This window comes from Juglans regia, chromosome 4 (genome assembly GCF_001411555.2).
Source record: "Juglans regia cultivar Chandler chromosome 4, Walnut 2.0, whole genome shotgun sequence".
Taxonomy (NCBI): Eukaryota; Viridiplantae; Streptophyta; class Magnoliopsida; order Fagales; family Juglandaceae; genus Juglans; species Juglans regia.
Window position 1 is genome coordinate 25,347,660 of NC_049904.1, and position 14,411 is coordinate 25,362,070.

General features: G+C 32.8%; 1 protein-coding gene across 5 annotated transcripts; it reads right to left on the bottom strand.

The window, feature by feature from the left end:
* Positions 1-1,952: 1,952 nt before the first annotated feature.
* On the bottom strand, positions 1,953-7,080 carry LOC118348240. 5 transcript variants are annotated; one of them, XR_004801320.1, is made up of 4 exons: positions 6,766-7,050; positions 6,571-6,685; positions 5,223-5,314; positions 1,953-2,275 (listed from the first exon to the last, which is right to left on the bottom strand). XR_004801320.1 is itself a non-coding variant. In XM_035689360.1 (4 exons), exons 2-3 carry the CDS (start codon positions 6,831-6,833, stop codon positions 6,574-6,576), a joined length of 180 nt encoding a protein of 59 aa, XP_035545253.1. In that variant the 5' UTR covers positions 6,834-6,868; positions 6,985-7,080; the 3' UTR covers positions 5,014-5,314; positions 6,571-6,573. The 5 variants fall into 5 exon arrangements, 3 of the variants coding, with proteins under 3 accessions (XP_035545253.1, XP_035545252.1, XP_035545254.1); XR_004801319.1 differs by lacking the exon at positions 1,953-2,275 and adding an exon at positions 3,426-3,631; XM_035689360.1 differs by lacking the exon at positions 1,953-2,275 and having other exon boundaries at positions 5,014-5,314; positions 6,766-6,868; positions 6,985-7,080.
* Between the last annotated feature and the right edge of the window lie 7,331 nt (positions 7,081-14,411).

The window sequence follows — 14,411 nt, forward strand, 5'->3', positions numbered from 1 at the left end:
AAAATGACTTTCTTGACTATTTTCTTGTGTTCCACCAGATCAAGAGACCTCAAGCAAAGGGATACTTTGGAAAAGCAATATCCAAAATGTATATGCAAAACATTTTCAATTAAATTAGGAAGAAAAACATTTTCAAGCTGGCATAAGGAGAGTACATAGCTCCAGAAAAAATTGAGAATGTATATGCAAAGTGCAAGTTCATTTCCAAGTACTTTGTATATGGTAAGAAAGTGGTATTTTGCTGCTGGCTTCTCGCCTCTCTCTCTCTCTCTCTCTCTCTCTCTTCTCTCACTCGCACACATACACATACTCATTTGAGCTACTAAGTCACTGACTGCTTATTTGTTGCTCTTGGTAGGTAACAGCCTGAATTCCTCTTTGGTAGCTGTTGTCTAAGTGGACCAAGATGTTTTAAAAGCATGGGCTGCTTCTGAAGGCGTCAAGGTTTTGATTTGTTCTTTTTAATCTGGAAAAAGAAAAAACAGATGATAAACCTACACACACACACACACACACACACATATATATATATATATATACACTTGCGAACTTAGTGTTTGATCTAATTTCATGTTGTATATAGGAATGTTGAATTGCTCTACGCAGTTAGTTGTTCAAAAGCTAGTTTGTAATCTATTTAGGATCGGAAGAGAGTCCTCGAGAATGAATCAAGGCTGATGTTTCTTACCCTTCCAAGAGTCTATCTCTTTTGGTAATACAAGGATGGTGTCATTTTTTCTGTAAAAAGCGAGACTTTAAGCTTTTGTTTTCCCCGTTCAAGAAGTAAAACTATGGTGCTTTGATTGAGTTGAAAAAGGAAAAATATATGAAAATATGCATATCTTAAATGCGGTTCTCTGAATGTATAATGCAGTATCAAGATCAAGAATTCTAAAAAAAAAAAAAACTCATGCCAATGAGCATGTTTCTGGCAATTAGGAACATTATTGACATCTTTATAAATTAATGACTTAACATTTTTATTTATTTTTTGTGTACAAAACTCATTTAGATATGATAGAAACACAAGAAGAAATTAAATTGAATGAGCTAACTGAAGATGTAATGGAATTAGAGATCAACAAGCTGGGCAAAGAGGACACTCCACTTCCTTCTTCAAATTCTAAATTTGTTTAAATATGTGTTTTTATCATATTTGGGATTGTAGTATTAATATGTTTACAATGTGTGTTTTGTTTATTATATTTGGGATGTAATTGTAATATTATTATAATGTGTGTGTATCATATTTGTGTGTTTATCATGTTTGATACTGTTAGAATTTTAATGTTGGTATTTTTCTTGTTTGGATTATAATTTTAGACTTGTAGTTAGTTTTTTTTATTTTTCTTAGATATTATTTATATTTTAATATTTAAATAAAATCAATCAGGTCAAATGAGTCAGTAGTGGGTCTGTTCAACCTATTAACATAAATAGGTTGAAACGAGTTGAAACGGGTCTTATCGTGTCAATTTATTTTGTATTCACTAATAGGTCATAATGGGTCATGCCATGTCAGTCTATTATCTTAATGGATCGTGTTAGAGTTTGAGATTTTAACATGAAATCATTAACAGGTCATGTTCGTGTTGACCCATTAAATATAATGTACATGTCTTGACACGACACGAACTGTTAACACAATTTGTCACCCCTAATTTTTGTCTTATTCCACTTTTATGATGGATTTTTTTCTTATTTTGTAAGCATCTTTTAAAGTAGCTTTAACTAGCTTTTTTTTATTGGTACCGAGTGACTGAGAACCGCATCTCGACTAATCTCGGGGTGCACAAACCCTTGGCAAAGCTTTACAACTAGTGTAGAGGCCAATTAATTAGACTAAAAATCTACGAGTTTATAGGCAAAAAACAAAAGCAAATATGATCAAGCCGAGAACTCGAGTATATATGATTTATACTAAAAATCTACTGGTAGCAACCATTTTTAATGTTATCTCTAGAAGCACTGGTCGTACAATCAAGCTACTCCATATCAAAAGGTCTTTATGATCAACCATACAATCAAGCTGCTCCATGCAAACTCAGGTTGCTAGTCAGGTAAACAAAAATGTTATCTTCTAATTCAGAATGGTTCCTACGGCTAGTAGATTCCGGATCCAGTCTGTTGATGAAAATTCAACCGTCAATGGTGATTGTGGTTGCTACTGGAGTGAATCGGTTCCGTGAAATCAGAGGTCCAAAAGATCTCGGCTTCATTGAGCTCGTGCGATCCATGTGTCGTATTTGTATCTGATGTGGCCGATGCAATGCTGCTTCAATTGTTCGTCAATGGGTCCCAGATGCAAATAAAGAAATGGGGGTAAGGGTCACATCAAATGCTCATCTGCTTGTGGGGGAGATGGAGATTTATCTCGCTGCAATAACTTCGACTTCATATCCTTATATGATGAAAATTGGTGGACCCATACGTTTAAAAAAAATTCCAAGAAGGGGTTTTTGTCCTCTTTTGCAGTGATGAGTCATCAACAACAACTAATGTAATTTTTTGGATAAGCTAAGATTACCTCCAAAACATTCAGCTAGAGTGCATGCCACAATTGAGCACAAACACACCACCCACTTAGATGCTATTCATTTATGGATACATTCAATCGACATGTATCAACATATCTGAGCTAATTTAGGATTCAAGTACTAAATGAATACATAAGTGGGTCACAAGTACTATCATGGTTATGGATATGAAGCTCATTATCGAGTATAGGATATGAATACATAAGTGGTATCTCGTGTAATCCAGTGATAGTATACCATAATAATGTTTGTATACTTATCATACTTAAACATATGGATAAAATGGATTGGGTACGCACAAAATGAAGAGTAATAGGATAATAAGTATTCTAAATGTGGATACACACATCTTATCCATAATAATGTGTTATATGGATATCAGTGAATATGGATATTCAAGATAATCCATATCAATGTATAAAATGACAAAAAATGTTACGTCTTGGGAAGCATCAGCAAGGTTCTAATTGAACACGCTTACCCAATTATTATGTTTCCTGTTACCCATTCGTGTTATACCGATGTATAAGCTGTAACATTTATCTATAACCATGATAGGTGGGGAATGTGGATGATGGGAATGATTCTTCCTCTTAGCTAGTTTGGATTTAGAGATGAGATGGGATGATTTTAGATGAAAGTTGAATAAATTATTGTTAGAATATTATTTTTTAAATAAATAAATAAATCTAGAACCTCACCTTCAACCATGCTTGTTTTTTCCATTTACGCAAAAGCTAATTGAAAAGAAAAGAAAGAACTACAGATAATGAGACATAGAAATATCAAATGTGTGAACAGACAACAAAATTAAGCATTGTTATATTCTACCACAAGCTTTTATATATATATATATATATCATGCAGTACATGAGAACTTCCCTGCTGCTGCGATTGGGAAGAGAGACTGGGGAACAAGTGGACCGCATGATTGTGGCCAGTATAATCAATTTCCCAAGGATATTGGATTTTTCCGTAGGGATGGAACATGGAGCAGTGAGTATGCACAGTTCTTTCTCGAGTGGTATTCAAGAAAGCTATTAGAGCATGGTGATAGAATCCTTCTTGTATGGAAATGAAAGATGGAGAATAGCCTGGCAATGCAAACAGTTTGCCAGAAGGATTAGTTCGACAAGAAAAGATGGCAACTAGAAGCGCTAGGATAGACTTGCTGGGGAGAATGCTCTAGAGAGATATGATGCAAGTGCATATGGACAAGTTTTGGAGACAAGTAGGTCGAACTCTGGGAATGGATTGTGTGCATTCACATATTTAAGAATGAATAAGAAGTTGTTTGAAGGGGAGAATCGAAGGCACCTAGTTCACTTCATAAAAAGCATGTTAAAAGGTGGTTGAGCTGAGTTAGGCTACGTTTGGATGTTGAGCTGAGCTTAGTTCTTTATAAATAGTAGTGAGTTGAGTAGTGAAGGGAGTTATGTGGGTCTCATCTAAACTGAGTTTAAAGTATGTTTGGATATTAAGATGAGTTTAGTACTTTTATGGAAAGTTGAAAAGGGTTGTGGATCCCACATATAAAGATGTGTTAAGTTGAAAAAGGTTGTGGGTCTCACGTGTAAAAAAGTTTTGAATTGAGATGAGTTTAGTAATTTGAGAGTTGGGTGTTTGGATGTTAGACTCAGTCTAAAATTATACTGAGCTCAACTGAGTCTTGCAACCAAACGCAGCAAGCTTTCAAAGTGTGACTCTAGTGGGAGCAACCTTTATGTTGGATTCATTAAAAAGAAGACTGGGAAGAATATTAAAAAGGTTGCTCTTGTTTAAAGAGCATATGTGTGTGTGTGTGTGTGTTCATTTGTAACAATCCATAGCTTAGTCTACTATAGTGTAGAGAAAATAGAAAAACAGACTGGAAAAAACCAAGTAACATATAGACTTTAACTTCAGTCTCCTATACTTGGCTCTGAGAAGGTTAAGAGATCTGCAATACGCTGATGTTGGGAAAATTTGGGGCCAAAAAATTTTCAGGGCATTGAGTTGTCTCGTGGCTACAACATGGTAGTCATTTGACAAACAACCAATTTGCTTGTGACTTTTCTCATTATTATTTTCTTCTCAATACTAAGGTCTAAGCTGTTTAGATTGTGCATATATACACCTCTGGAATCAAAAGCTCATGCTTTATCATGCTGTCTAAATTTCCCATTTAGTTCTTTGAGGTGAGATCCAACTTTTTTTATCTCTAGAAATTTTAATTCAAATGGAGGCATTTCCTCATATACATGTTGATGTAATAGTTCAAGTAAATAGAGGACATTTTTTTTCGTATTAGGTGCAAATAGTGCACAAAGGCTGACGCTCAAGAGACCAATTTAGCCAAGTGGTTCACATGGATAGAAATGCAATATTGTTAACCCGTTTTACCAAACAAAATTAAGCATGCATCATAAATTAGACGTTGGGTCATAAATTAAAAAATAATACACCATGAACTCAGAATGCTTTTCACTAACAAACATTGGGCTATAACTTCTATCGATACCAATTCTGTAATCTGTGAAAATGTATACATCTTTAGAAGACATGAATCCACAAACTGAGGTTAACATGCCAAGGTTTTAGAATTGCCATCTATAGGGCAAAATACTACTCGAGGATTACATATGGCAAAGATAAAAAATACTGCCAAAGAAGGCTAGAGATTGCTTACAACAAATGCCTTAATACCTTAGGGATTTGTGGATCAGCACAAGGCTCAAGCTTTAGGGATGAAATTACTCTTCTCTGCCTTCTTGATGCTGTGGACCTTGACCAAGCTTCTGAATATGCCAAGATTCAAACTTTATTTTTTTTTTCTTTGATAAGTAGAGATTCAAAACTCTACAGGGTTTTGATAACTAACTTTTCATGATCTTCATCCACATCTTGGGAAACAAGTGCACAACAAAAAAAAAAATGAAACATTGCTTTATTATCTTGATCCTCTCAACAGGTCAGTCAATATCAGTAGCAACAATGTGATAAAATTGATTTGGTTTATACAATTATTTTCACACCACAAGGTTTCTAGTGTGTTTAGGACATAGGTAAACATCCAGACATTCAAAAAAAGAGGACGATAAATTTTGTTACCATAAGATCCATTGAAAGTATTTTAATTCATAAGTTAACATAGATCAAAACCTCAAAACTTCAAAACCTTACATAAATCCTTTAATTTTGGTCCAACAAGTCTATGTTGCCACCAGCACTACCACCATAAAAAACATCAACTAAAGAGCAACAAAAAAGAAAACTCTTTCTCAGATGTTCTGCTTCAAAGAGGACAAAATTCTTCATTTTTTGCCTAGGATCTTTTTGTTATCTTAAAGGAAGTTAAGACCCATGATAGGGAAAGACCAATGATTAACCTCAAAGGGAACATCATAAAAACTGAGATCTTTCTTGAGAATATAAATGGATAAAACAAAAGTGCAAACGCTTGAATTTATGAAAAGAATGTAGGATGAGTTTGTGAGAGGCTCACTTTGTTTCTAGATTTCCACAAATGGGTCAAATTCCAAAGATACAATCGAGGAAACCAGGAGGAAAACCTAATCTGTAATTAAGACAGACTACTTTTTTGAAAAGAACTAAGATTGATTACAATTACTTTAGAATCTAACAGGTAATATACCGTTTAAAAATATATACCAGGTAATTCAGAATCACAACATAATGATACCATTACATTCATTCTATGTGTTATGATGTTATCGTCACATTATCGCCAAGACTCAATCTTGCAGAGTGAGATCCTATATACAGAACTCTAGCATTATTGTAAATCAAATAATACCCACTTCAAGCTCATCCCCAATTTTTTTTTTTTTTTTTTTTATCGGCAAACAAAATTTGAGAGAGATTCAAGCTCATCCCAAACTTCCATCACAATATATTGTGATACCCCTTAAACACAATCAGAGAAAAGCAAAAGAACCATTTTTTGAGATACCAATTAGCTTAAGTTTTCTATCAAATTGAAAAAACAAGAATACCCACAATGCAATTTGAACCAAAAGAGAGAGGGGAATACCATTTAGGAATGGGGAGGCGAAGAAGCAGCAGAATCAGTGTTTCCGCGGCGGAGATTCTCAATCAATTCGTCGAGCTCCTTGCGGGCAGACTCTCGGCCAAACATGAACCCGTACCTGAGAGAGTTTGCATAGAGCTTAACTTCCCGAGAAAGTGACGGAAAGGTGAGAAGGAAGATGGGGAAGTTTTGATTTACCAGAAGGAAACGGCAGAGAAGGCTCCGGCTGTGGTGACTGTCTGAATCAGAGTGAAGCTCTTCCCCATTTTTTGCCTTCTATTACTCGATTCCAATTATATTTCTATGGAAGGAAAGAAGATAAAGTTGGGTTACAGAGAAATGGCTTAATGTAAACGCCTACCCACTGAGACGGATTGCTGAAACTGGGTTTCTGCAAAGGGTTTAGTGTTTACATACCAATAAAAATGTCGACTTCAATCCCATATTTGCATTACCAACAAAACATCTACTTATCGAAGATGAGAGATAATCAGGATTTAGTACTGATTCATGCTCCCCTCCTACAATATGTGTGTGGTGATATCGGTCCGGTTCGGTTTTGGCGATTTTGTGGATCGGATCAGACCTATTTGGTCTTAGAATTCTCCACCCTAGACCGAACCGAGTCACATATAGGACCGGTCTGGTCCGGTACGATCCAGGGTCAGTCTGGACCCTCCTAAGATGGGTCATTCAGCCTATCTAAATCTGTTTTTTTTTTAGCCTAATTTCAATTATTTTCGGTCCATTTCAAATTTTGTACTTTTTTTTAGCTAAAATTACTAAAAAAACTTATTTTAAAAAATACAATGATAAAAATAAACTAATCTATATAAAAAATAAAAAAAAACAAAATAATACAAAAATTATTAAAAATTACAAACTACAAATTATAATTCAAAACTTAACAACTTTAAATACTTAACATATAACGGGTAATTTACAGAGCTTTGAAAGACCAAAATATTAGAACAAGGTTGAAAGTTCACATCAACAAAACTGCATTCCAAAGCTTTAATCCCAATTGATTGCATAATATGGAAATTTCTAGTAATCTTCAACTCAAAACTGACCCATATTTCTGTCTGAAATTAAGACACTGCAATATATCAAGTAGGGCTGCGACAAAAAAAGAAAAAAAAAAGTATCAAGTAGGGACCAAAATTCTAGCTGCTACATCCAAACTAGCATAATCAATAACATTGGTAGAATTTAGAGATTATAAGATCAACACATAAACTGTAAACATATGATCTTATATTTCAGGTAAATTAATTTCTTTTACCATACAACTAGGGGTGTTTTTTGATATATAATAAGATTTTCTGTAATTTATCTTCACTAATTTTTTAGACCAAAATGATTAATTAGCTAGAAGCAAGATATGAACCCAAATCCCATCCCTCTCTCTTTTTATTAATCTTTAATTTGTATAATTTCTTGTAAAATACCACATGAAGATCAGGACATAATTTCAGAGCCTAGCTTACCAACAATCTTCTCACATCTTTAGTCTTTAATCATCATTGGGTGTAGGACCAGTAGTAGGGGTGTAAACTCAAACCGAAAAACCGGTCCGGACCGGACCGAACCGGACTAGTTTTATCGGTTTTGAACCGGTCCGGTCCGGAACCGATTTTTAAAATGTAAAAACCGGCCGGTTCCGGTTCTGGGATTTTTTGGTCCGAACCGGTTGATTAAAAAAAATAAAAAATAATATTTTTATATATAAGTTTTATACAAAATATTTTATATATATTAAATATTAATATATATATAAGTTTTATATATAATGTATAATTATAAATTTTTATGTGAAATTTTATATATAATATATATTCATATATGAAATAATTTCTTATTATAATTTATAAATTATTACATAAAATGTTAATACTAAATCATTAAAAGTTTATAACTAATATTAATATATAACTTATAACTATACCAATAGTCTAATATTAATACTATTATATAGTCTAATATATTAATAAAAGTATAAAACAGTTTTTTAAAATCAAATCTTTTATTTTTTATAAACAAATTTTTAATGACAAATTGTGAAACTTACATGTTAAAAAAACCGAAAAACTGGACTGGACCGGACGTGAAACCGGTAAAACTGGAAGTATCGGTTTAGGAGGGTAACCGGTGCGTAATCGGTTTTAAAAAATACAAAACCGGTACATACCAGTTCGGTCCTAAATTTTATCTAAAACCGAACCGGACCGGACCGGTTACACCCCTAGCCAGTAGGCATTGAATTTGGCCCCTCCACAAAATCAACAAAGTTCGGGTTCCCAATAAGTTCTATTCATAAAAATTTAAAACAAAACAAGTTAAATAAAATTACATAACATATAAGAAAAACAAAATAAACCACAAAAGATATCAAAGGTAATTTTATTACATACCCATATCCAACTGCTTCTCAAATTCCTCCACTTCATCCATTAAAGTCCTAAGACTTATTGGAGTAGAAGAAGAACAAAGTCAGTTTTGCACACATATGAGACCCTCAACACTCATTAGATTTAAACTACTTCGGAAAGGATCAAGTACACAACCCGTAATGTTAAATGTAGATTTAGAGGCTACAGTAGATACCGGTATTGCAAGAATATCGCGTGCAACCTTTGAAAGTACGCAATATCTAACTGAATTCACCTTCCACCAAATTAGAAGGTCAAAACTATCATCTTCATCCTCACATCTTTCAGTTAGATATCTATCAACTTCTGACTTACTTTCCAAACTATCTTTCGACTGTAACTGTTGCTTAAATTCGACCATCATTTATGCCTTTCTACTAGCCACCTTGTCAGTTGAAGGAGCTACATCTTCATGTTGGGAACTTGTGTGCTGAGGAGAATGCCCTTCTTCATTTTTCCTGTATGTCTCATATATGCGGAAAAATACATTTTTCACCTTCCAACTGAAATCAATTTTTTTTTGCATAATCATGTGCATACATTTTTTCCAACCCAAAATCAAGATATTGCATCTTGTAGTGAGGATCAAGAAGAACACTAACATAGAGCAACATATTCTGATTTTTCAAATTTTTCCAATACTTGTCAAACTTTCTCTTCATATTTGTGACTATTAATCTCACCACGGGGTTTTGCTCTTCACACTCCATGTTAATGACATCTTTAATAATAACCAACTCTGGGAAAAAAACATTACAACTTACATATTCACCTCTCGAGAATTTTAAAGTTGCATAATGAAATAATGCAAGGAACCTCACAAACAATTGTACCTTTGCCCAATCAGATGCATTGGGAGGCCCTAATTTCTTTGACTTTCTAGTATTCACTACATGGTCTATATTTTCATCCTCGACATCGTCATCATCGTCATCATCATCATCATCTCTGATATTACTAAGGAAGCATGAATCTTCTTCCTCCAACCGATCAAAAGTCATTTTAAATTTTGAAACCCTTTCCAACATAAGATAGGTGGAGTTCCACCTAGTTGGTACATCTAGGCAAACTTGGATTTTAGATTGAATATCTTCTAACCCTACACATTTCTGAAATGTACTACACCTTTAAGGGGAGGATTTAACATACTTCACAACACCCCTCACCTTCGCAATAGACTCATCATATTCTTTTAACCCTTCACGAACGATTAAGTTCAAAATGTGGGCACAACATCGAACATGCAAGAATTCATGTTCCAAGATCGTGTCTTTCCTATACTTTGTTTTTTTTTTCAAATAAGAAACAGCCTCATTATTAGAACTTGCATTAACAAGTGTGAGTGCAAGTATTTTTGGTCGCCCACAATCATGCAAACACATCTATATGCCCTTACCAAGGGTATCACCTTTGTGATTTTCAACCAAACAAAAGGAAATAATCTTCTTGTGTAACTTCCAATCATCATCAATAAAGTGTGTTGTAAGACACATATAGTTTAGGTTTTGCACGGATGTCCATGTATCTGTGGTGAGAGAAACTTGCTGCCCTCGAAGAGCATTTCTTAACTTTTATTTTTCTTTTAAAAACAAATTAAAGCAATCATTGGCAACCGTCATACGGGATGAAATCCCTACCCACTTAGGACAAACCACAAGCATAAACTTCTTGAAACCCTCCCATTCAGTATGCCTAAAGGGAAACTTATCAAGAATAATCATCTCTGCTAAGGCTTGTCGGCAAGCCTCAACATTAAATGCAATAGGCACAAGTCCCCCACTACCATTTCCACCTCCTCTCTCCACTTTTCAGCCTAGAGTCATCTGAGATTTATCCGTCTTCTTAAATGGACATTTCTTAATTGGTGCTCAATGTGATACTTCATATTTTTCGTACCATTGGTCTTCGTATCACATGCATACAAAGCACCATTTGTAAAAGACTCCATCTATAAAAAAGAGTCAGGACAAACAAGACAAAAGGACAAAAGAATTAGAAAACAAACATTAAAATATAGTGTTAAAACCTTGTAAATTCACAACAAGACCATAATGACTGGACAAATTAATCTGGGTTCATTTATTTTTCTACAAATTAATGCATCTCAACTATATATATAATATATGAGTATATATATTATATATATAATATATATGAGTATATATATGTACGTTTATACTATATATATATATGAGTATACCATGTATATATATACTATAAAAAATTAAACTATCATGTGTTTGTGTATGTATATATATATTTTGGACAATTTACTTTTGTAAACTTGGCCGTCACAGATTCACATCTAAAATCAAATAAATTGAAAATTACAAACTTTCATTGTACTTCAAGTTCGAATAAAATACAGCTACAAGTCTACAACCACAAACTGAGTCACCACAATCGGCGATAAAAACCAAAATCACAATCGGCGATAAAAAGTTAAAAACCAAAATCAACACTCAAGCAACGCTGCAACACCATCAAAATTGAAAATAAAAGAGAGAGAGAGAGAGAGAGATAGTACCAAAATATGCAAGTAACGCGACGGAGGGAGGCGTCCGACAGTCCAAGGGGCTGGAGGAGGGGGGGATGCGACAGAGAGGGGCTAGGGTTTTCCTTCCCACTTCGCAAAATTGCCTTTCGGGGGAGAGGGGGGCGAACTGAGGAACAGAGGAAGTAGGGGGGGACAGGGACCAAAGGTCCAAAACTAATGTTGAAACGACGCCGTTTCAACAGACGGTTTATTAAAAAAAAAAACTTAGTTGCGTGAAACCAGTTTCAAAATTCTCCCATTCTTGGACTTAAACGGTGTCGTTTGGTATTGTTTTATACTAAACGATGTCATTTTGGCTTCTTGGGCCTTGGCTTCTTAGTTCTTAGTTCTTAGTGTTTATTATTGTTTTATTATTTTATACAAAATTTTCTTTATATATTAATATTTGTAAATTGTAATTACTTAATTACAAATATTTGTAATTGCTTAATTTGCTTTATACTAAATAACTAATAACTATAGAATATACCAGTATTAATAGTGATACTAATACATTAGTAATTTAATACATTAATAATACTCATGATTCATACTGATACATTAATATTAATAATACATTAATAATTTAAGTTATATATTTAATAGATTAATAGTATTAGTATTAGACTATTAGTATATATATATATATATTTTTAATACCATATTAGAGTCTAGAAGTAGAGTCTAGACTATTAATATAATACTTGTATTAGTATAAATATTAGTATTACACTATTATTATAAAATTATAAATATTACTATTAGTATAAATTATAAATATTAGTATTAGTTAATAATTATTTAATGATGAGTCACTGAGTTATATACTAATACTATAAATTATACTATTATACTGTTACTACTGCATATAGACTTATAGTTTGTGTATATAATATACATATATATTATAATGATATAGTGATACTATTACTAATACTATATATTATATAATAATACATTAATACTATAGACTTATATTGATTAGGTATTATCAATCATGATTAATATAAGTTATAACTATATAATAGATTAATAGTATTAGTATTAGACTATTAGTGTATATATATATATATATATATATATATTTTTTTTAGTACCATATTGGAGTCTAGAAGTAGAGTCTAGACTATTAATATAATACTTGTCTTAGTATTAATATTAGCATTACTATAAAATTATAAATATTACTATTAGTATAAAATTATAAATATTAGTATTAGTTAATAATTACTTAATAGTGAGTTAGTGATAGGATTAGGTTAATTGGTCAAATGAAAATTATATACTTAATATATATAAATTATATCTATTTTTTTTATTCGGTCTGGTCCGAAAAACCACCGGACCAAATGTATTTGGTCCTACGAAATTCGGACCGGACCGGACTGGGACCCTCTCGGTCTGGACCGGTCTGGTCGGTTTTTTCGGTCCGGACCGCTCGATTCTCACCCCTATGCGTTAATGTAAACATTATCGAAGTCGAACGTCCAAATACTCAAATTAATGGAAAATGCTATTCTTATTGTTCATTTCTATCGCTCTATTCTATTGCTGTGATTTTTTATTTAGTGATTAAAAAAATATTTTTTAATAATATTATAATTTTTTAAAAAAATATTTAAAAATTTTGAAAAATATATATATAAAAAAAAAATTTACCTAACAGTAGTTCTAGCTGAAGCTAAGAGCTGTGGACGTAGCACACCTCCAAATTAATTATGCGACGACATGGGTTAATGGACCGAGAATAGTTTACTATTTCCTTGTAACTCGCATTAACCATCCCACCGATCTTCTACTTCTACTTTTACTCTGATGCATCTATAAGATACTCCTAACTTCAAAATAAATTAATTTCTTTTGCCACAGACACAGTCACAATCTCACCGAGAGAGACTTGGTGCTTGGCAATGGAAATCGAGAGAAATGTGAAGTGGAGACATAAACCTTATTGACAGTTAAGTTTATATAATTATTTACGAGGTTTTTGATTGATTGTTTTGTTTGTTTATTACCCAAAACAATAAGATAAATTATATTCATCATCCTATACACCACATTTTTATTTATTTATTTTATTTATTTTCTCTTTTATCAAATGTGTGGTATGTGAATAATGAATAGAAGAATTCAATAAGTTTAAGAAAAAAAATATTTTAAAAAATAAAAAAAATGTGGTTTATAAAAATGATAAATAGTAAAACTCGAATAATAATAACATAAAGAAAGAAAGTGAATGAAATGCAAAGTTGCTGGCATCATCACCACCACCACCACCATCCCATCTATCACTTCCCATTTTCTTTATCCATCTTCTAATCCACTCACAACTCCCGGTGACGGACATGCACCTCCGGCCGGCTCACGCGCCAATCCTTCCCTTTGGTCTTTTGGATTGTGTTCAAAACAAGACATGATCTTTATCAATCTCTCATGTATCTCTTCCCATTCATTTCATCTCATGACTCGATCGACAATCAATTAATTGATATCTTTAGGTCTATTTGAGTTAAAAAAATAAATTATCTCATCTCATCTTATTATTATAATTTTTATATAAAATATAATAAATAATTTATATTTTTCAAATTCAAAATAATTATAATATTAAAAAATAATAATTTATTTAATTTTTAACTATTATCTCCTACCTTTTCATTGTTCTAATTGCCTTTTCTGGTTAGAAGAAAAAAGCAAGATGCATTGGCTGCTATTAACTGATCGTATGATGATCGACCTACACAGAACAGATGAATACAGCAGGTCATCAGCCACAACCCAGATGGCTTTTGATAGAACCCATGTTGTGTAAAACGGTAAAAAGCACCCAGCATCAGCATACCATGTATGTGATAAAAAATGTTATTATACCGCCT